General features: G+C 46.3%; 2 protein-coding genes and 1 long non-coding RNA gene across 3 annotated transcripts; 1 reads left to right on the top strand and 2 right to left on the bottom strand.

Moving 5' to 3' along the window:
* Positions 1–3,938: 3,938 nt before the first annotated feature.
* On the bottom strand, positions 3,939–11,700 carry LOC128893844 (uncharacterized). Its single transcript, XR_008461411.1, has 2 exons — positions 8,556–11,700; positions 3,939–8,515 (listed from the first exon to the last, which is right to left on the bottom strand). It is a non-coding gene; the product is annotated as an uncharacterized LOC128893844 (long non-coding RNA).
* Positions 11,701–17,198: 5,498 nt separating this feature from the next.
* Positions 17,199–20,726, bottom strand: LOC128893832 (centrosomal and chromosomal factor-like). Its single transcript, XM_054155089.1, has one exon. The coding sequence runs from the start codon at positions 19,038–19,040 to the stop codon at positions 17,520–17,522; it is 1,521 nt and encodes a 506-aa protein (XP_054011064.1). The 5' UTR covers positions 19,041–20,726; the 3' UTR covers positions 17,199–17,519.
* A 791-nt stretch (positions 20,727–21,517) lies between these two features.
* Positions 21,518–23,161, top strand: LOC128893834 (X-box-binding protein 1). The gene is made up of 3 exons (XM_054155095.1): positions 21,518–22,052; positions 22,142–22,642; positions 22,912–23,161. Exons 1-3 carry the CDS (start codon positions 21,787–21,789, stop codon positions 23,012–23,014), a joined length of 870 nt encoding a protein of 289 aa, XP_054011070.1. The 5' UTR covers positions 21,518–21,786; the 3' UTR covers positions 23,015–23,161.
* The last annotated feature ends 203 nt before the right edge of the window (positions 23,162–23,364 follow it).

The raw sequence follows: 23,364 nt of genomic DNA, 5'->3' as shown, positions 1-23,364 counted from the left end.
CCAGCTAGGCTCTCGACTAAAAATTTACCAATCAAAAAAGGAGAAATTCCTCGTTCCTTGGAGAACTATGCACGCATAGGCGTAGCAGAGGGGCAATCCTATATCCACATACCGCAAGTTCCAGAATCACACATCCTACCTAATCTCGTCACAGCCTCTACACTAAAAATCTACCAATGGAAAAAAAAAAAAAGAAGTTTCTCGTTCCCTGGACAAATTAGCAGGAGGAATGTATACATACCGTCGTCCAGAGTGTTGGCGTAGTAACTCGCGGTACGCTAAAAGGAAATCGCGGGAACGTGCGAAAATTTGCAGCTCGAAAACATATCAGTCGAACGGCTGCGAGGCGTATCTCGCTGGTTGCACTCTGAGATACAATCGAACCAGACTTCTTTCATTTAAGGAGACGATCGATGATGCGATGCTCGAAACGCGCGCGTGTGCATCGTGAGCCACCGAGCTTCGATATTCCATGTATCGTGCGCGATATCAATCAAAACCTGGCAAGACCACTCGAAATCGGAATAGACGTTTTTCGAACGACGTCATCTATTTATTTTTTGATTATACCCGTGTTGGAACTGCTGGGTTACAGGTCTCGAATTTTATGGGACCCTGGGCTACGGGGTGAGGCCCAGAGGCGGGCATAATTCTCACGTAGATAAAATATGAGGATGGGGGAAGGAGATAAACAACTTTCGATCCGTGGTGGTTCCTTACATTCTTTTATGGCTAGACTGCGGATTTTATGCGTTTATGGCGCAGAGTAATATGAAAAGTATACGTAATGTGTCTTGTATATAATTCATCATTATTGTATATATTTATATATTTATTATATATATGGGTCCTGTATAGTATATATATATATATTATATATATATTATATATAAATACCAAATACCAAAAGTGCACTCATACAAAAAAAATATGTATATATATTTGTATATATTATTGTATATAATTCATATACAATTCATTATAATTCATTCATTCGTTATAATTACATCATTCATTAATTAATGGAATAGTGTTACTATTTCTTTTTTGTACGAGTCCAGATACCTTTTGGTTATGCATTTTAGTATATTACTTTATATACTATGTATCTACTGTATCAACTTGTATCATAAATACATAAAATCCTCAGACTATTCATGACTAATATGAAAACATTCCGCAGAGGATCTATTATCCTCGCCAACATTTCCAAAAGAAACGATCATAAAAGGATTAATTGTACCATTGGAAGCCCATTACACGTACTTCTCCCAGCTGCAATCATTATTCGCAATTACGATTGCAAAAACCGAATGCAATATATTTTATGGCGAGAAAGGAAGTTTTGGACTATAATAGTGTCAATTTCAGGTAATTGACCCAAGGTTTGCCTTTTGTGCGAGTATTAGAGCCGGTGGCCCCAAGGGTTAATCTCCAGGGACCCTCCAGCTGTGACGAAAGCCTACGCAGGCCTCCAGGAGTCCAACGCCCAACCTTCTGTCCAGAGTTTCGCGGAAAAACTTAAAAGGTTCACGAATCGTCGAAAGTTTCGCCAAGTTTCGCATCCACGTCCGCAAACGCGTTACGTGCACGGTGGAGCGGCCCACAATTCCCAAGGCGGCTATAATTCCATATATCGAAGTTCGGTTAGAAGCGTGTCATCGAATACAATGGAAGACTAATGACGTCATGGCAACTACACTACGAAAAGCGGCGTATTCACCGGAATATCATGAATAACAAAGAATCGTGGAGTCATCGTATTTATGCCCAGGGCCCACGTTTAATCGCGTCGTCGGCCATCGCCCGCCCCCTCCGATACACCTCTGGAAAATCGTTTCTGGTGGAAAACGTTATACGCGACGCAGTGGAAAGTAAAAAAAAAAAGAGAGAGAGAGAGAGAGAGAGACAGACAGACAGAGAGAGAAGAAACAATGGATGGTGTCGGGGGTGAAGGAATATTAAATAGAATGGAAATACACCGTGACGAAAATAACCACGACAAAAGCTGAAATTGCACCAGGAAGCCGTGGTTCCTGTATTTCATTGTGTCGGGTCGCGCACCTTACGCATGCAAGTTTATTCAGTTCGAACCGAGAGGTCACGAGCTCGCGGGTTAAAAAAACCTCTTGCGTCGTCTACAGTGTGTTTAAAAATTACTTGAACGAAGCTTGAGACTTTTTATGCGTTTGGTGCGACGCGGGACGACGGTGGAAACTAGGTTTCCTTCTCTGGAAAATGTTCAAAGGAGGAAAGGAGACAAAGATGGAGACAGACTTCAGATTTATTCGAAGGTTAGGGTTTTCCGTTTCCACACTTCTAACGAGATATCTCTGTGCAATTTTTCCACTATTTTCGACTAAATTTGTGGAGGATGTCTGGGACAAAATCTGGTCCCCCTTTTTTCGGAAGACTTTTTTTTTTTTCGTGAAAACTTTTTTTTGGAAATTACATTTAAACGAAACATACACGTAGATCTAATTCTATACTTTGAGAAATATAGAAAAAAGTATTTTTGCTTCGAGAACAGTGATTGCACGTTTTATTTACACGTAATTCCCCGGCTGGGATACTTGTTCCATTGCGAGGTGTGACCAGGTAATGTGAAAATCCACGGAAAAAGTCACCGCAGTTAACGCGTTAATCCTTCAGGACCCTTTGTCTACTGCGATTGGACACAATTTTCAAATCGGGACGAACGAAAGCTTGGTACACAATTACGTCCCAGTGTAAAACTCGATTTCTATATGTTTATGTCTTTGTTCCGTTAATTACGTTTCTCCCATTTGTGGAATTAATCGAGGCTCAAGTCGAGCGAAGGAATGTAATTTCACGTGTGTTCCACGAGCCACCGGGATCGTCGCATAATTTATTTAATACGTGCGTGACGCAATAGGATGGAATAAGGAAAACGGAAGAGACAGCGACGCAACGGAAATAAGAAGACTCACTCGGTGATCATTAAACTCCGTACGCGAGCCAGGTGGACTGGTTCTCCTTGACGATACGCACGCGTCATATCGCCGTTAGTAAAATCTGTCGATTCAATTCTCTGGAAATCCCTGCCTCCACTTTCCCCATTCCGGTTCCGCTATATTCCAAATGTTAGTCGAGAGTCCTGGCCGTTCCGAGACGGTGCTACACAGGATTCATTGTACCAATTTCCCAACTTCCCTTGTTAGAACCACCTGGTTCGTAATTTCAAAGAAAAAAATGTGTTCGCACAGGAAGGAATATTCGTGAACGCTCCACTGCAACTCGAGCATGAAGAATGAAGCGTATTAAAGCTAGTTTTAACATGAAATATAAATATATTTGGGTGGTATTGTACAGTCAGTGATTCGTTCGTATATACAGGTTTATGTACATGCCGAACACTATATCCTCGAAATACTCTGCGCGTAAATCTCACACATGCATACATTTGACGAAATCGGTCGAACCACGCACACGTGTTTTGGAAATGATCATTCGCTCTTTCCGGATCCAGCCCATCCGCGATTCGTGGATCCGCGAATCACGCGCGCACTTCGCTTCTCTTATTATCCAGTGTAGTTTTATTTTATTTTTATTTTTATTTTATTTTTTTTTTTTTGTTCTTTTCTTTCCTCTCGAGTCGAACGATATTTTGGCGCTCGCTTATACAATGTTTTTTATTTTTTTCGTTTAGCGTTATTTTTGCGATTAATTAGGACGTCTGCCGCCGGACAATTTCATTCTACGGTTACAATGGGCGCCGTTCGCTATTAAATTTTCCTTCGTTTCGTTTTTTTTTTTTTTTTTTTTATCTTTTCTCTTTTCCTTCTGTAAGTCGACTCTAAGCGGATTCTTCATCGCGACACGTCTGCTTTATTCGTTACTCGCTTACTTGTTACTTTTTTTTACTCGGCGTTCACTCGCCCATACGGTTCTCAGCACGCCCTTTCTCTTCCATTTTATTTATCCTATTACAGAGCTACGTTTTTTTTTTTTTTCGTTTTATCCGCGTTACAAACCACAACGAGGTATCGTTTACTTTAGACTTCATGACTACTAGTTAGAGAATAAGCGTAGAAATGTATCACACTAGAGACTTGTACATTATCTTAAATGCGTAGGTATGTTCTTTTTTTTTTTTTTAATCATTTTCCTTTATCGATAATACAGTAGTGTAGTAGTTGGTTAGCTAGCCTCATCCCCCCCCCCCCCCCCAATAGTCCTTCCCGTGACTGTTCGAGGAACCGAGAAGGATCGTCGGCGAAAACGAAGCGACACGAGGCGCAGTTACGCGCATAAAGAAAAATAAAAAGTAGAGGGTAGAAGTACGCATTCTTCTATCGCTGTTTCGCGCAGAGAAAGAAAGAAAAAGAAAAGGCAAAGTGCGTTCTCCTCTTGCGATGGGGAAACACGCTTCCTCGAGCTCTGAGCAAAGAAGCAACATTGGCTCGCGAACTTTAACGAACGATCGAGCAAGGTAAACGCTTTCCAAAGCGAACGGATGATAGATACGCTCGATCGAAACGTAAAGCTGCGTTCCCACGTGCGCAGGAAATGAGTTCGAAGCGAGACAGAGGAGACACTCGCGAAAGCTTTTCAAGCAGGGAGCTTTTTAGGTCATTCGAACGTGATATTATTTAATCGCGATTAAACCATAGGAAAAACAACAATCGTTTCCCAATGGTTCCTCGACCTTCCATCATTGGACGACAACTCGTAATTGTTGTTATCCGCGTTAACTGCGATCGACGGGTCGGGGATCGAAACATTCACGCGGGTTGAGCCCCTAAATAATCACCCGCTAGGGCACCGTAGCGCATTGTACTCGGCTCGACTTCGGTGATCGATAGAACCGATACTACCATTGCTGTGCACCGGGTCGCCTCTAAACTCGAGATCGCAGCATGCTGGAGACGGTGGAGGTGCCACATGGGCAGATGCGGGCAAAATGTTGCTGGATCGGTTTATTCTTGTTTAAACGTTTGCGTGGGCCGTGGGAAGCGCGTAGAATCCAAATTGCACGCGTTACGCAACAATTCGAATTTTATACGCTTCGCAACCCTTTCGACTTTTAATTACGTAACGGATCTCTCGTAACTTATTCGATACTTCCAATCGAGACATTTTACCCATCTGCGGAGCGATTCGAGCGAGCAGCGTTCGAGACGAGGAGAGCACGTGGCGAAAACCGAGCAGAAAAAAAATCTGATCGACGCGAAACGAACGTTAATTTTTCGTTTTTTACCAACGGGGGGGGGGGGGGGGGGGGGGGCGCGTAGTCGTTCCGCTTTCACGAGGGGAAGGAAAATGTCGCGTCGGGGTCGTCGGTCGAGGGAACGAAAGGAAAGGTGAGAGTAGAAAAGAGAAGCGACGAAAGTACGATAGGCAATCGGTGGGCGTAAAAATAGGAAAGGAAGAGAGAAATAACCCACGGAGAGAAATGTCGCGAAGGCTGTCAAACGGTGGAGGCACCAAGAGGTGGTTATCGATTGGCCAGAGAGGCAGGCCTCGGGTCGCTCCAGCTAGGGGCGTATTCGGCTGTCCCGTTTCGTGGTTCGACTTTTACCGGCGGTAAATTTTTGCCAGCTTGTGTCGCGAGGAAAGAGGATCGATCGTCCAGAGAGGAACGGGACGAGAGAGAAATGCGAGAGAGCCAGAGAGAGAAATTTTGTCGAAGCGGAGATGGCAGGCATTTTGGGCGTGGTCCATCGTTTCAAATCGCTGGGACTATCCATAGACAGTAACCCATAATATCCTGACGTTCGTGACACATGGACGTCTCTCCTTTATGGCCCGGCTCGGTGCTTTCGGGAATCGCGCCTCCTCCCTCTGCACTTCTCGCTCTTTCCGCTATCTACCCTCCGGTTTGACTATCGAAAGATCGAAACCCCCCAGCGCGGCGATCCAGGCTCGAACCAACTGTGTACGTTTTTCCAAACCTCGATAACGATTTCAAATATTTTTAACGAGATTGTACGAATAAAGGCGCGAAATTTGAGATTGGTATGTCTAAATAGTTTTCTATTAAACAAATTTTATTTTTGATACTGTCGCACCCCTGAGGTATATCGGCACGCGTACGTACGGTTGCTTTTATATCAAAATGACAGTTTTGCTGACGATCGCGAAACATTTTAGAATCGAAAAATATACCGTATTAAAGCGAGACAGAAGAAAAATTTCACGTTCAACTTTTTCATAATCACCACCAAACTACGTCTAGACATTCATAGTAAATCGTTACACGGGGAAATTGATGAGAAGCTACACAAATCCAAAGATACACGAAAGATACACCTATCGCTCCATTTAGAAGATAAAATAATCATCCCCGGTCTAACGAACGCTAACATCGCGAAAGGATGTCTTAGAAGGGTGCCCTCGAAGCAGTTTTAAATGGAAACCGTGGACGTTTCTAAATCTTCGAAACCACGAGACAGCCGGTAGGCTTCAATGACGAAGCACTTAAGGCTTCGGTTGACGCACAGCCGCGGAGGCATTGTAAAGAAAAAAAAAAAAAAAGAAAAAAAAAACACGCGAACGCGTCGAAACCGAGCGAACGAGTTCCACGGAAAATTGGACAAATTGGTCATACGTTGTCGCAGGAAAACGAAAATTACTCACGGGAACGCCCCGTTCCGAGAAAGTCCACGGATGGCGTACAAGGTGAACCGAAAAGCTCGCGGATATGAACCGCTGGGTAAAAAAAAAAAGAGAGAAAAAGGGAAGAAACAACTCCGGGCGGCGTTCAAAAAGACTCGGTAACTCGAAGCGAATTACGAGGGTAAAGAATTACCAGGGCCGACATGCGTGCGTGTACGTGAGCGGTGGAACCGGGTGTGCGGGTACGAAGAATAGCATAACGTGCCGCGTTACGTGTGTTCGTTGAATCGCTCGGTGTACTCTCGGTACGCGAACAATTCGGTGCGTCAGAGGAACAGGGTCATTGTTAGGCGCGCTTCGTGCTTTTTAAGCTTAGCTTTTCAATCGAGGAGCGAGGCTAACAGTCCTCTTTCTCCAGGCCGCGAGGGAGGGGGGGGGGGGGGGGAGAGAGAGAGAGAGAGAGGCCGAGGGATCGAGGAGGATCATTCATCGCGAAGATCGGGGGAGGCCCAATTTAAGAAAAATTCGCGTGGACCCTTGGACAGGGGTCCAGCCACGGTCAAGAACATTGTAATTCGGGTGGAAGCAGGAGAGGATCGCCGGATCGAAAATGGCTACGGTTCGCTTTATGCTTGGATCGGTGCTTTCCTGGAGCAAACTACCTGCTCGGCTCGCTCGCTCCTCATCCCTTTGCAAGAGGAGCTTTACCTTCGACCGCGTACCTGCCCTTACCGCCCTCTCGCCTGTCTACCTACTCCGTCGGCGTTTCTGCCCCAGTGTTCCTGGACCGGGTGTTCGAAGGGGACCCCACCCGAGTTCCACAGAAAAAGAGCCTCGGGTATATCTTTACGAGCGGAGCCATAAAAGCCGTAGGAGTTCGTCCGTTTCTCGATTAACTCTCCGCTGGTTGGGGTGCATGGATCGTGTTCGACCGTCTACGATCCTTATTGTCGTGTGTATTCCTCGTGCCCCTATAATGCGGGAACCCAGGCCGTCCTTCGAGACACTCGGTCTCCTGGAAGAGGCTCGGAGCCGAGAGGAACGTTGACGATTTCGAATACGCGAGACCATTTAGGGTCGTACGCAGGGTTGCGAGGCTCGATCGGGCCTGGCATAACGTGTCACATAGAACATGGGAGGAAAGCTACATCCCCGTATCGTCGTTTCTTGTCTAAGCTCTGCGAAAGCTCAACGCGTCGAGCCGAACATGACGTCGCAAATCGCTATGTATCCTTGTTTCTTACACGCTCTGTACCGAGTTCCCCCGTCTGCTATTTCTTAATACGTCGCCGTAAGGCTCGACGCGTCTGCTTTTGCTCAACTTACGGCAGCCCCGGGCCAGAGACGTGGACACCCCGAAGAGAGGGACTTCTGTGGGTCCCTCTTGATCCGGGGTACCGGCTGGTGGTCGAATTGTCATCCCTCGTCTCGACTCAAACGCCTCTTTATTCTCCGTTCCCCCCCCCCCCTGGTTTTTCTTTCCTTGGCAAAACTAAACCTTCCATTTAAACTCGTCTCAGCGTGTCCTCGTTCGTGCTCTACGGAGTACCTTCGAGCGTTCCTCGTCGCTTATCCGAAGCATCTCGTGTGTGCGTCTCGCGAGAGCAACGAGATCTACGTCGCGGCGGCCTCGAACCCCCTTTTCGTCCCTCTTCTCGTTCTACCCTCCGCTTTTAGTCCTCCTCTGGCCAGCGGAAAGACCGTTTCTCCTTTCCAACCGATAAATCCTATATCGCGATAAACGAGGAGTTAACGTTACCGGGTTTGAATCGATATACGCTCTCTACGCCGTCCTCTAATCCAGCGGCGCTCGCGAACAGCTTTCGTTTAGAAATGCGCTACACGCTGCGTGTTTTGTCTCTTCCACATATACGCGCACACATACACACGCACACTCTCGTTCTCTCTCTCTCTCTCTATCTATCTATCTATCTATCTATCTCTCACTCTATCTCTCTCTCTCTCTCTCTGTACACGCTCTTTTTCGATCGATCATTATCTATACACATAGGCATCACTCATTCCCTCTTGTCTTCCCCCAATTTCCTTTTTTCCTTCGCTCTCCGCGCGATCACGCGTGCTCGCGATGCGATCGTTAATAATATATATATATTTATATTTATATATAATATGTATGTATAATTATACAGGAGATTAGGCTTTGTATTCAGTCAAAGTAGCGAGGGCGCTAGCTCGTTAATATATTAAATAATTTGAGGCAGTTTACGTCATTTTGTTTAAGGCCGAGTTAACAGTAGTGAACTATAAAGGTGTGTACGCGCGCGTGTACGCGCCCCGATGATCCGTCGAGGCTCGGTTCGCGTTCGACGGGCACGAACCGGTGGAAAACTCAAGTGGTGCACACCTGTGCCTCGATTTACACGATATTTTTGTTTTTTTTTTTGCAGGAATTTCAAAATATCCTTGATCTATATAAAGACTGTCGAAAACAAAAGCTTCGCTTGTACAGCCCGAATCCACTAAAAGTTCTTCAAACGATTGAATTATCTACATTTTTTTAAATTTTTGACGCGATTCCGCACGAAACCTTCCACTTTGATAATCCACGATATTTCGAGGATCTTCCGTGTAAATCGTGGGATAGGCGTACTTTGCGCCGTCTTATCTAACCCGTACCGTTTCTTTTTCTTCCGTCCCCGTACTCTTTTCCTTTTCGTCTCGCTCTCACGACGGCCCGTCGAACGTGAATCGAGCTTTTGTGTACGCACAAAAGTACGTTCACAAGTATAGCGGAGGGCGAGGCACAGATACTCTCTTCCCGTCTCTTTCTTTCATTTCTTCTTCTTCTTCTTCTTCTTCTTTTTTTTTTTTTTTTTCACCGTTTAAACACGACGCGCGCACACACGCATCTCCGTGAATTAAGAAGAAGCTTTGACCGTACATTTATTACATTATAGTTCGTTATTACGCGCGACGTAGGACAAAATACTTCATGCCAGACTTTTCTCGTACCCGCTTACGGAGGAAGCACGTTTTTCTTTTTTTTTTCTTCTTTTTTTTTTTGTTTTGTTACAGAGTAAATATACCGGCCTTTTCGGTCTCGCCGGCTACGACGATCAAACAACAGACTTTTGCGGACGGCGGGACGAAAAAGAAACGAAAAGAAAAAAGAAAGAAGACGAAAATCGAACGAGTGGATAGACGGTGGGGGGGGGGGGAGAAGAGAGGAAACACGATAATCGCTCGCGACGGATACACGTATTCACCGAATGCAACGCGAAATAAAGAATTACCGGAACCACGGCGTATTCCCCTTTTCCTTTCTATTCTCTGCTCGATGCCTCCCATTCGGGTTGCGACTCGAACGGAGCCAATCGATCGCGGAACGATAAGTCGTGAATGCGGAGTAAAATTTCTGCGCGAACTTCGAGAAAGGGCAGAGCGATTTCGAGATTGGGAACCGCAAGTGTTGGGCAAAATACGCATGGACCGCGATATTGTTTTTTACGAAGAATGCTTGGCAACTCGACGATATTAAAAGAATTTCGAAACGCTGCAGAAACGTGCATAAACAGAAAATAGTTATCAGGAGATGTTTATGCATTTGCGGCAAATGATAGCATCGAGAAGGGTGCGAGAGCATGCAGAAATGCAAAAGTGTATTAAATATCAACGATAATATATTAGGTCGTCCTAAAAGTTCGTGCCATTTATACTTCTGTTTCTCAAATTAATACGCGAAACATACTCTCAAGTGTCACAAGAAAAGATAATCTGTCTCATTTCACAATAGTTTCTCATCTCTCTCATATAGCCATTTGTACTGTCGCTAGAAAATTTCTGTGGTTTTTCATTACATTTCGACACAGTCTTCGGCACGAACTCATAGGACGACCTAATATATGCTGTTCCATTTAGAAAGTGAGACACTTTCGTTTAACCCTCTACGAACCTGTGTACCAAGTGATTCCAGTTTTTTTTTAAAAGTAAACGCCTCTCAAAGTGTCTGCAAATAAAGAAAAATTTGGTCCACAGAAAGTTGAGTTAAAGTTCGTTTTCTGTATCCGTAAAAATCCGAGTTTGCATAAACATCCTCAGGCTAGTTATCGGTACAGTTAAAGCTACGTTTCCGCAAAGTTTCAATTTTTCCTCTCGACTTTCCGATAGGGAAACTTCCCTCGTTAGTCGAACGCGCACGTGTGGTCCGCGTATATTCTCGAGATCGATCCACTCCAGAGCGAAGAGTTCCTCGCGAGGAAATTTTCTTCCGCGCTCTCGCCTCGTCTTTCGTAGAATCTCCGGTTCTTCCGTGATTCCACGGCTACGTTTCGGTACACAGTGTATACGTGTACGCGTCGGGAGCTCGCTTCGAGCCGTTCTAAACCAGAACGGTCGGATAAATAAGCGCGTCGGGGGTCGGGAAGATGAAATTTCTGTCGGAGTACGCGCGAGCGAGTATTCTAAACCGAAGCGTTTCCAGGGAAGGCAGATTGCGAAAAAAAAAGAAGGAGAGAAGGAAAAAAAAAAATTCGTGTACGCCGTTACCAGGCATCGAACCGCTACCCAGCTGCGAGGAGACGCTTCTTTCCGTCGTCTTATCTACCCCCAGAAGACGTCCCTTGCGTAATCTTCCGTGGGGTTCGTCTTCCTTTTTATTTAAGAAGTAACGACGATAAACGCGGTCGATCGAAAGAAACGCGATCTAAATGCAAGAAGTAATACTGACTCGGAAAAAGGAAAGTCGTGTTTAGGGTAAACACGTGGCGGTGACGACTTCGCTGGGGACAGTCTCAAGTGAAAATAAACCGTTCTTGGGAAACTCTATTAATTGAAAAAGAACGAAGATAGGGAATAATGATAAAAATATTGCCAGACGTTCTGCGTCGAACACAAGGGCTGCCAGACCTAGTAAAGTAACCCTTGCAACGACGCAACTTGGTGGGCATCTTTCAACCTTTGGTTATCCACGCAAAACGTCTGGCAGTATTTTTGTATTATTCACTGACGTGCGACCAATTACTGGATTAAAAAAAAAAAAAAAAATACACGTCGAATTGAGTAACCTTCTCCTTTTCGAAGTCGGTTAAAAAATCAACCTCTTCAAAATGACCTATTCTCGTTCTTTTTCAAACACCACCCCCCCCCTCTCCCCCGCCCCCCCCCCCCGCCCACGCTATCGTTCCGACTTCTAAGAACTAACTACCAGACTTTCCGATGCAAAAAGCGTTATTTCCATTCCATGACGGCCCCCGTGAAGTCGTCACTGGCTCTTAGAGTAACACCGGAGAACTGTAAAGCTGACGAAGGAAAACTGTAACTCGCGGGACACACCGTCCCCGCGATTTGGCACGTAACGAAGCGGTCGTCGCTTGTTTCCAGCGCGTAGCGCGTCGCGGGTTCGTATTTCGTCGTGCATTTTCCATGACGCAGCGCACCCGACGGGGAGACACCGTTCGACGATCGATTACTCGTTACGAGAGACGTAAAAAAAATTTTTTAAGAGGCGTTGCTCGATCCTATTGGGGCTGCTTGACATTCGACCGTCTCGCCGTGCCAGAGTTTTCGTGAGCTCGCGGGCTCCCTCCTCCTCCTCCTCCTCCCCCCCTCCTCCTCCGCTTTCTTTCGACACATCACAATCGAATTCTACGAGCGTATCCCTTTGCATAGCAAGCGGTTAACGATCTACGCCTTGTATCTACGGGGTGTCCCGAGACGTGGTACGCGCGTGTTTGAAGAGAACGAAGAGCTGATTTCGAGGCGAAATTTTTAGCGAAGAAGAGTTTCGAGACTTTGTACAATGTGGGGAGGAAGTTTAATATTTGGATGCTTTGCTATCTTTTCTTTGTCGAGTAACTGGAACGCGTCGGGTTGATTCGTAAGTAACTTCCGTTTGGCGACACTTTATGATGTATTAGGTTGTCCCAAAAGTTTCTTTCGTTTTAATAACAAGTAATATTGGGTTGTCTGGAAAGTCCATGGCGATTTTTAGTAGGCGGTACGGTTCTGAATACGTCGGAATGGTTGAAAACGAATAACACGTGCGCACTCCTTAAAAGGTGCAAAGGTTGTGGAACGAATTACATATGTAATTCAATAAACATGCATCAATATTCGAATGTGGCTTTGAAGTTTTCTTAAAAATAGGCATGAACTTTCCGGACAAACCGATACATACACGATATTTTACGTCTAATGTTACATCATTGAATTGTGTACGATACATTTTGCTCCATTACTGGTACAACATCAACAAATAAGGAATTAGTTTGTCTATTCATATAAACACTGCTACAGAAAATAATTGAGTGCAAATTACGAAAGAAACTTTTGGGACAACCTAATATAATCGAATTGAGTGATATTTGTTTATTTTGATAATAGTATCAGAGAGAATTAATTTCATCTATCAGTATGGTTTTCTGGACAATTTTTTGAAATGTTTTCCATGGAGCCATATAATGCCATCTTAGCGATAGATAACAATCTAGTTTACATCAGCCACACTTCTAGATTGTCTTAGCAAACAAAAATTGATTAATAGGCTTACAATTGATTTTCAAATAGATCATCGGTGAATGAATCTTAAACAACTGTACAATCGTGATCGTTGATTATCACCTGTTCCTATATAATAGACAAATTAAAAACTGTTACCTGATCCAGACTTGACATACACCTGCAGCGGAAGTTATTTATGAATCAGCCCAATAAGCACAAAGTTTGAGTGTCTAATTATTTTCGACAAACGTTGACGCAAACTCTGGGAACACCCTGTACAAAGAATTAGAAGAGACGTGGAAGGCTACGTCCGCCCGATGGCAGATTACGGCGAAACTTTATAGATAGTCGACAAATGGAAAGGAAAAAAACCGAATAGCCACAAGGATCCTTTTAACGACCTTCTAACTACCACTATTTTTCCTTTCTCCCAACGGTCTCGTTTACCGGAAATTGCCCGAAGTCACTTATGAGCAATTTTCCAAAATCTTCCATACGAATTAAGGAGGCATGCTCGGTAAGATGATCTTGGAATTTTTATATTTCTTGTTTCACGTTTTCGTAAGATATATGACTTCGTACATGAGTCGCTCCAGGCTGATATAAACTGGAGTTCAAACTTTAGATGCTCTTTGTCGAAAGTATTTTTTTCTCGAAAACCACCGAACCAACGTAATTTGTGTTTTCAGAGGTTTCGTGTAACGCAATGGGTCTACCAATGAAGACGATTTCAATAGGTCAAATAAATATCATACGGTACTAATGCCATGAAAAATAAAGAGCGTTATTAAGCGTAGTCAATTTCATTAAAAAATATGAATGAGTCGTCCAGAAAAAAAATCTTAAACTTTGGTCAAAGTTCGAACTTGTAACAGACCTTGAGTCTATCAGTTGGCGTTTGTTAATAAAAAAAAAAAGCGAACAAGGCGAACGATTGTGTAGATATCGAAACGTAGCCTCCCGTCAGCGATACATCTACGCTCTAAGTAACTGTATTTAGGCTCTGTATCCGTTTTGCTTCCCTCTGCTTTGGCGCTAAGAGGTCCGTTCCCTTTGAACGAGCAAAAACAGCGGGGCGGAAATGCTCGGTCGAGATGGACGACGAAGGGTAAGTGGCGGGAACGAGCCGCCGCTGCTCGAGAAGCGGCTCTGTGTGCGCCCGACGCGAATTCACAAAGCGGCTTCGCAAGTCTCGCGCACGCACCAAACATATATTTTCGCACGAAAATCCGATTCAGAATATTATCGAATCGAATCTCTAACGCGCTAGAAGCGCTCCGTAGCGTTCGCGATGGTCAGAATTGTTCTCGGAAGGCGATTTCGAAGCGGAGAATAATCGACGACATCCACTCCTCGATGGTTTCGAGGTCGAACGTTTCGAAACGTAAAAATAACGTTCGACGTCGAGCAGTGGAAACAACGGAACGATAAACGAGAAGAAAACGACCAGCGAAACCTTTTCAAAGACAGCGGAGACAACGTTTCTGACGGCGACGCTTCCTAATTACCTAATGTCGACGTCATATTTTATATAACGAGTTCGACGGGGGTTTCAACGAGGCACAATAATGCCCTCCTTCCTTCCACGTCGTATAAACGTCCATCAGTGGACGAGGTTTAACCCTCTACCGTACGAGCAATCTATAACCAAGGAAATGTATTTGCTACCGACCGGCTGGAAGGCGCGCGATTGCGCCTCGTGTCAAACGCAGTACGCGTTAGAAATACAGGGTGGCCCGAAATACCCAACTCTATTTATCGGATACTCCACGTGTATCTCGAGAAATTAAACGAAAAACGCTATGAACGAAAATTAATTCAAACACGATCACATCCTTACTATTTTTTAATAGAATTTGTTTCCAATTGAGAATAATCCAAGCAAGGGGGTCTCATTTTAATAGGAAAAACCTCGCCATACCTATCCAACCTTGAAATTTCAGATTTACAACTTAATCCCTTCCTACCAAACATCAAAGGAGGAACCTTACACAGATTTTACCTTAACCTTCTATTATTCGAATAAAATCGTGCCCATCTCTGCCCTTCGCAACCGCTCAATTCTTCCCCAATTACCGTTAAATTGTTTCTTCCCCCTCCCGAGGTTCGAATGCGAATCTTCCAAGGCTTCAGAGAAATCAACACGAGCTTCGCCTACAAAAATAAACGTTATTACCCCTTCTCATTTCTACTTCTTCCTCTAAAGTTCCTAAAATTCACCCTCTAAAAAGAGGGGAAAAAACCGCGGTACCCTGAGAGAACTCGCGCGTAACCATCCACTTGTTTCGCATGCGTTGGTGGACAAAGTCAGACAGGACACCGTGATTTTCTTTCCCTTTTTAGCCGTGATGGGTCTAGTTCCTTCGCTGTATCTGTAATCTCTGTGTATAAAGCCGGCGACTGACTTGCAACAGAACGCTGTAACGTAACTGCTCGACACGAATTGTACGGTTCGGTACCAGCGTTTACGTTACAAGGTCGTTTTTCGAATCACGAATGCTCGCTTCGAACTCTCGGCTGAATTCTCTCTAAATGCTTCCTACTCAATTCAGTGAAAAGTAGACGATCAAAGAGGTTCGTCAAAAAACCGACAGACCAGTGGAGCACGCAAGAGCGCAAGAGTCCGTCCAGACTAAGCGAATTGCTCGCGTTACGTTACAATGTTCTGTTGCAAGTTAGTCGCCGGGCTTAAGAGGTAATACAGAACAAAATAGAGAAGAACGCGACTCGTTTCCCTTGTTTCACGCAACCTCCCCCTGCGAGCATTTTTCGAGTGAAATTATATAGGAGTCGGCTGAGGTTCGCATTAGCGAGTGCATAGCCTAACGTCCGCATGCGTCCACATGGTCGTCGGTGTTTTCGGAATACAAGTCGACGCATCCTGCTCCCTCTTGCCCTATGCGAAGCTCGTCGTCTCCCGATTTCGTCTCTACCGATCCCCATCTTGACCGCGCCCCCTTCTCGTCTGGTCTGGTCTCTCCTCGTCTCTCTCGTCCCTTCCCGTCCCGTAACCGCCCAGATCCGTCCCGTCTCGTTTCGCCTCGCTTCGTCTCGCTTCGCCTCGGCTCGCCCGTACCGCCGGTGCGGTCGTGCGGTCACGTTGATCGATCGTTACCGTGTAACGAAATACGGTCCTCGTCGTTTCTCCTTGAGCGCGCTCTTTGAAAAGGGCGCAGGACAAAAAAAGAAGAGATCCTGACCAGCTCTCTCGGACCTCGGGTTTCTAGAGATGCTACGCGAGAGAGGAAGCGAAACGGCGAGGGAGAACGTTCCGTTAGAGCGGGACGACTACGATCGCTACGTAGCCGGTGAATACTGTCATTTCCCGTATATGCTCGCGAAACGTGAAGCAAAGAAAGAAAAAAAAAAAAATGAGAGATGAAAAAAAAAGACAAGCTTCCCGTGTCCTCCCCACGTCCCTTTGTTCGAAGACGTTCGAAACCCCGTCGGTTAACGTCTCGCCGTCGGTTGCGCTCGAAAGTTTGGCACTCGCGATTTCGCGTTGATTGTCGTTCGGAGCTCGTATAAATCGGTGGTTCGTGCAATTGGCGATAGAACGTCGAAACGAACTCGCCCGTCGGAATGATATCGATACGTCGGCTAATGCAATTCTACGAGAGCTAGTCGGTGGAAAAACATGCGTCTAATACTATATCGGTAAGTGTGTTTCGTTAACGTTCCCGGTCTCGTTCATCGATCGAACGACCTAAAAATACTATTGTCGAGAGCGATGACCGCGATCCGTTGGCATTCGAGCGGATAGGAAAATACCGTAAAATCCGGTGCGACGTATTCCGGAGGCGAACTTATACGATAATAGGTTGCTTCATCGATGAAAGGCGTCCCCCCACCCCACCCCACCCTCCCACGGTTTCCAAGATTTTACGCACGGAAAATCATGTCCGGCCGAAAAGTACGGCTAAAAATAAGTCGTTAATACGGACCTAAGCAAATGGATTTTTATACCTGAACAGCGCTAGAGTATCGCAGGTGGATGGAATCGCTCGATGCGTACAGACGACCATTTCTGTTGTCTCGTTCCCTCCATCTGTCCCTGGGTCGAGATGTACGTGTGTGTGTGTGTGTGTGTGTGTGTGTGTGTAGTGTGTGTGTGTAGTGTGTACACGGTTCCGTATGTTTATTCTGCGGCTTTCTGCCCATCCGTCCGGCCACCCGCACACTGCCAACACGAACGAACACGGCACGTACGATCGTTGTGTGCGACCATACACCGTCCGTACATCATATACGTACACGTACACGTATGCACGATACATCTACGCGTATGTAATACATACGTAGGTGGGTACGAACGCAGAGCTAGATGTATCCCGGCGTGTGTACTAGACTAACCCGTATACTCTTTAACGAGTGGAAGAGATAAGTCGCACAATAGGAAAGAGGAGCGCGGCTCTGCGCCCGGATTACGTGAATAAATGAACGCTGGCAACCGGGTCAGCCTCGCGAGGGTTAGTGATCACCTAACTCTGCGGCAAGAGCGCATGATAACCCGGCGTTTCGTAAAAACCGGCCGCCTGAAGGGCGTGCAGCGAGGTCGCGTGATGCCTGTGTATCGTACTCGCGTACAAGCTGGAAACGCTGCCGGAGGAAATACCGCTGGAAGCACCGATGGACGTAGAGGAGGAGGAAGATGAGGAGGAAGTCTGATGTCCCAAGTGCGATGCCGCTCGTGATAGCAACGTCGCCGACGGCCGTCTGTACGGATGATGAGCGACAACCGCGGAGGCCGTCGCGACGCGTAGATGACTCGACGAACCCGTACTCGAACTCGTCGCGTTGTACGTCTGTTGATAACTCTGCCGTAGGATGCCAGAGATCGACGTGGCCGTCGGTGTTACCGACGACGAGGAGGAACTTCTGTCGCTTTGGTGAGGTTGATGATGAAGCTGATGAGTGGTTCGATGCTGCTGCTGCTGCGGCTGGGGCTGCTGGGCCGGTTGCTGCTGAGGTTGTTGCTGTTGCTGCTGATGATTGTGAGCACGCATCGCTCGGAAGTAGTGCTGATAAATACCTGATATGACTGCTTTCTCGTCGGCAGAAATCAGTTCCGCGCCGGACGTGGTCGGCGTCACCGAACTTTGCTGTTGTTGCTGTTGACCGTGATGAGGGTGAGGCTGGACGTGAGGTGCTCGATGGAGATGATGCTGCTGCTGCTGTTGTTGGGGTTGTTGCTGTGGCTGCTGTTGGGGATGATGTCGTCTCTGTTGTTGGGATAGAGTCGCGGCAGCGTTGAGAGCCGCTCGATAGGAGGCTGCCATTGCCGCGGACATCTGGCCGGTAGTGGATACGAGGCCGGAGCCGGAATCGGTGGTGGTCGCGACCACTGCTGCGGTCGCTGATAACACGGCCGTGGCGGAAGTCGACGACGATACGGTCGAGGTGGAAATCGAGGATACGACCGTGGAGGACGGTGCCACAGACGATGTCGAAGACACAGCGGCGGTGGCAACGACGACGGCAGCAGCAGTCGTGCTTCTTCTGCTAGTCCTTCTCGAGGTGGATATAGGAGCGTTCGCCGGCGGCGGGAGATTGTTGACGAAGGGGCTTCTCCTCTCGCGTTCGGCGCGACGATAGTAACAGGGATGTATCATGAGAAGGGGTTCGCCGCCGCCGGGTGGTGGCTTCGCCTGACTGGGCAGTTCGTATTCGACGCTACAGTCCACGTGGAGAGGCTGCGAATAGTCCTTGTAGTCCTTGTAGGAGGTGACGGCAACCGCAGCGGCTGCGGCCGCGACCGCCGCAGCAGTGGCAGCCGCAGTGGCGGTCGTATTCGCGGACGAACTCGAACCAGAGCCGACGGCAGTGGTGGCGTCGAGGATAGTCGAAGCCGCCGGTAGGACGGTTTGCTGCTGGTTAGCCTGCCCCGTCGCGCCGTGATGGTGATGGTGATGGTGATGATGATGGTGGTGGTGATGGTGATGACCGTGTCCGTGTATAGCGGCACCTACCACCACTTCCTTCTCGTAGCAGGCGGCGGCCATGTTGGAAACCTCCTACTATCCAGGCTTCCGCCGGCGAACCGTCGTTTCTTGCGCGCCCGCTGACCAACGACCCACCTCCGACGCTAGGCTCTCATTTCGTAAGATCCTCGCGATTATTCTCCCCAATGATGACAATCCGTTCTTCCCCGTCTCGCCCAGCGTTGAGGCCGCGATTGCTCGTTGGAACGGCCGAAAACGATCTTCCGGCGATCTTATATCCTCTTGACAGCACCCCGATAACCCTTCTTCTTTCTAGTTTCGTCGTTTCTCGATCGTTTTCTACCCCTTGGAGCGGTACTTGCGATGCAAGCGTGTCAATGATCGTGGTACTCTTCTCGATGTCACGGGCGCAGCTTCAAACAAGGCGGAGAGGTATAGACACGATTCATCGTCGTGAGAGGGTCGCCTTAACCAAGGGTTGGACCAATCGGGTATATCCAACACCGAGGAAGCCCCCAATGTACACGGCCAACGAAACGTTTTATCGCATATTTCGTGACAGGAAAGGAAATAAATGCTGTGATGAAACGCTTACAACGTTCTGGAACCGGCGTCTTCTCAGACCAGTTCTATTTTCCGTATCTTTTCGTCGTGACTGCCTCGATTCTTTGTCTTCGATATCGACACGGTATTTCTTTGCTTCCCCCTGAGCTCGAATATCCCTCTTGCACGTAATCCACACTTCACTCTGTCGGGAGCCCGTCATACGAATCTCTCCGACGGTGATATCCTTACATTGCGGTCGCGCTTACGCCTCTCGTAAATTTCTGCCTAGCGAAGCTTTTCACGAACGGTCTAACCGTCAACCGTGAGAACCGTGGGGACTTGGGGTGTATTATACCACGAGTAATGGGCTCTGACGTTCCTGTCCGAGCGTAACGTCGCTCGTTCCTTCGTTTGTCAACCTTTCAGGGACCGTGTTACGTTAACGTCTCGCGCTTCTATCGTTGGCTTACATGAATACGATATTTTATTCGGATTATCTGTCCCTCTTACGCACAACCACACACACCACACAAAAGAATATTCGACCGAGAACACGTTCAGGCTTCTCCGGGGGGGTACGCCATTGCTGCGCGTGTGTCAATTCGTCCGGCGTATCGGTTACGCGTGCACACGCGAGGCTGCGCCTATGATCACCAATACATGCGCTGTACGCGTGTACATATACGCGAGAACACACACCGTACTTACACTATACGTAACTCGATCGTCCCGTACAGACTGCCGAGCTGCGACTGAAAGCCGACTTCCTTTCGAACCCTCGTGTCAGGCCTCGACATTTTGCAACGCCCTCTTCCTCTCTCCCTGGATGTGCTTCTCGTCCACAGCATGATGGTCGATCGTGCGGGTTAACGGCTAGTATCCATGAATCGCGACCATCTATCTACACCACTAGGGGATGACCAACCTTGGGGAAACGTCTAGTTACAATTTCATCAAAATCCCTGTTTCGTTTTCGATATGAAGTGATATTCGGCACGAGCAACTTTTCTTTTGAAATAACGTTATAACTATGTCTCTGTAGTATCGTTATTTAAATTTAAACGTAATTTTATGTAGTTCCATTTTGAAATTGTTCTACGAGCCCCCTTATAGCTCGGGTACCTCGGGATTGCTAAATCCGTACTGCAGCTATGCTTCTAGCTACAGCCCCTGAGGGCAGTATCAACTGATACGAGTTGCTCTCTGTCTTATCTCCTATCGGTAACGTAATCGACCTATCGTATCTATGCAGTACATGTCTCAGAGAGTCGCTAGTGTATTGAACAACTTAAACATCGTTTCACCTATGAAGTTGCACCACAGTTGGGGTGCTGTTTAGAAGCAAAATTCTCTAGATATTTGGAAATGTATTAAAAAATATAAATTAGTAATCTGAATGATATATATTTAACCGATCAATTTTTTGTGGTTTATTCTACTTCGATAGTTAACACATCTGAATTCCTCTCGCCTTATCTATCTCGATACTAATGTATTAATCCACGTTATCGATAAGAGTGCGATAACTACCCCTCTAATTGAAATCTGCTTTTTGTCAATGTAGTATCGTACATTTCTTTATCTTTCTTTGTACACTTGTCGCGAATACTTTCTCCTAACTTTCTATTCGATTACTGTTACATACTCAGAATTCCATGTACATTCTTCGATATGCGTATGTTTTTTCATCAAACGACACTCGATACGAGTAATAGAAATAAATGACATAACGAGTAATTAGAAATAAATGACATAAACCTTTGGACCAAGGCGTTACGCTTCTTTTCCAAAAGTTTCATCACATATTAGGTGAATCAGATGATATCAGACGGTATGTATCACGACTGGAGGCGGGAACCGATACAAAACAAATAAAATTGCTGCGATAGTAGCGTACCCGATGACGTCAATAGTCATACAATTGGTTGATTGTGTTGGTAGCGAGGAGTACGGGAAATGGTAAAACGCAGCAACCAATAACGGTACACCACGCACAACGTTCTTCCTCTCGACCAGTCGCGTCGAGAGCTGATGAAAGTTGTGCTTCTAGTATGTTCTTCGATCGTTCGACTACTGTACACCGTCAGTTTGATTACATCAGCTAGAGAGTACACAACCGCGGAATTTATACCGGCGAGTGTTATGTATCCAGTCAGTCGTTGCCAAACAGTTGGAGGAATGAGACACTCGAGAAAAGACAACTCCGCGTTGTACTTGTGAAACAACAGCAGCGAGTTCATCCCGTATTGCATGGCAGATTATGAGCTTGTTAAAGAACGTCGTCATCACGCTGCCTAAGGGCCTGTCCAAGGCGCCTGGCGTCGGTTCCAATGAATTACCGAAATCTCTGACGAAATTTAACTTTTCTATTTCTACTCTGAGTGATAAGTTGAAGATGGAACAAAAGAGAGCCGCCAAGCACGAAGACGTTCCGGACGAAAGCATGCTGTACAAGGCGGATGTGTGCGTTCGAGGGAAGAAACGGAGATTGGATCACTTAACGTGGGAAGAGAAGCTGCAACGGAAGTACGTATAGAAAAGAAATAGCTTCTGAAAATAATATAAACAATACAGTCGTTGAATATAATATTCTAATTATCGATTTTATTCTATAGGAAATTGAAAAATAGAGTCGCAGCTCAAACTTCTCGGGACCGAAAGAAGGCTAAGCTCGATGAACTGGAGGAGACGGTTAGAAATTTAAGAGAACAAAATGAATTGTTGACACAAGAATGCGCCATGTTGAGGTCGCGAAACGAGTCTCTCGTCACCGAAACGAAAAGGTTGAGGAAAGAAAGGGACGTGAAGAACGCGGAAGAATCGATCTGCTCCATGTGCCAGGGTCGTGTCGGCTGTGCTGTGTCCTCGCTGGGATCTACAGTGTCCCCTACCTACCCTCTGCAGCAGGGTGGAACAACACAGCTGGCATCGTCCCTGATGCTAACCCCAGGAGCAGCAATCCTTCTGAAGATACTGACCATCTACCTCCTCTTGAAGAACTGTTTGGTGACCTCCAAGGAGACGATTACATCGAGCGACTCGAAGAACTTGCAGAAAGCCTTCTGCGAGAGGTTACCGCAGAAGTGGAAGCAAATCCTCATCGAACAAATGAACAAGTGAGTATTCAAAAATTATATGAATCTCTAACTACATCAAGTAACATTGTAAGACTATTTTACTTTGCCTATATCGCAGGAATGAATGAATTGTTAGAAAGAGCAAAAAAGATTAATTGTAAATACTATGATTATATAAAATTGTCGATTTTCGTGTCAAAGTATATCTTTTGGCTACAACGAACACTTCATTTGTTTCTAAAGTAATATCGATCATTTACATCTCAGTCTTCCCTTCATTAATGACATACCGATCGTATCTTGTGTAGGTACCAGTCACGGAAAATACCATTGAGAAACGTGACTATTCGAAAGGAGTGGTGGGGGCGACATCAAAAAATGTGGAAGCCAGTAGAGCCTCTAGAAGCATGAGCACGTCCCAATCGTGGCATCCCGTTTCCAGCACTCTCACTACACCTTGTACCGCGAACACAAGCGCACCGGTGTCGATTAAATCGGAAATCGAAGTAAAACAGGAAGTCGATACGCACGATTTGGACACCGTTTACGGCACTTACGACGAGACTACCAATTCCATAACGATTATTTATCCAGGGGACGAAAGCAGCGTGGGCATTCAAGAGTGCGTTCAAGAAGTGAGCACAGACGGCACTAGCTCGACCGAGGACTCATCGTATCTCACGCCCAATTATTATTACACCAATCAATTTTCACCGTCCTACACGTGCACGGATTCTATGTCACCATCAAGCATACATTCC

Source organism: Hylaeus anthracinus, unplaced genomic scaffold (assembly GCF_026225885.1).
Source record: "Hylaeus anthracinus isolate JK02 unplaced genomic scaffold, UHH_iyHylAnth1.0_haploid 3, whole genome shotgun sequence".
Taxonomy (NCBI): domain Eukaryota; kingdom Metazoa; phylum Arthropoda; class Insecta; order Hymenoptera; family Colletidae; genus Hylaeus; species Hylaeus anthracinus.
The sequence above is the reverse complement of the archived record's forward strand: the minus strand, read 5'-3'. Positions and strand labels throughout refer to the sequence as shown.

Excerpts from the sequence above, each read along its gene's own strand:
- LOC128893834 (XM_054155095.1), top strand. The coding sequence starts at position 21,787 with ATGAGCTTGTTAAAGAACGTCGTCATCACGCTGCCTAAGGGCCTGTCC. Across the intron at positions 22,053-22,141 it reads GAAGAGAAGCTGCAACGGAA|GAAATTGAAAAATAGAGTCG; the intron begins GTACGTATAGAA and ends TTTATTCTATAG. Across the intron at positions 22,643-22,911 it reads CTCATCGAACAAATGAACAA|GTACCAGTCACGGAAAATAC; the intron begins GTGAGTATTCAA and ends TATCTTGTGTAG.
- LOC128893832 (XM_054155089.1), bottom strand. The coding sequence starts at position 19,040 with ATGGCCGCCGCCTGCTACGAGAAGGAAGTGGTGGTAGGTGCCGCTATA.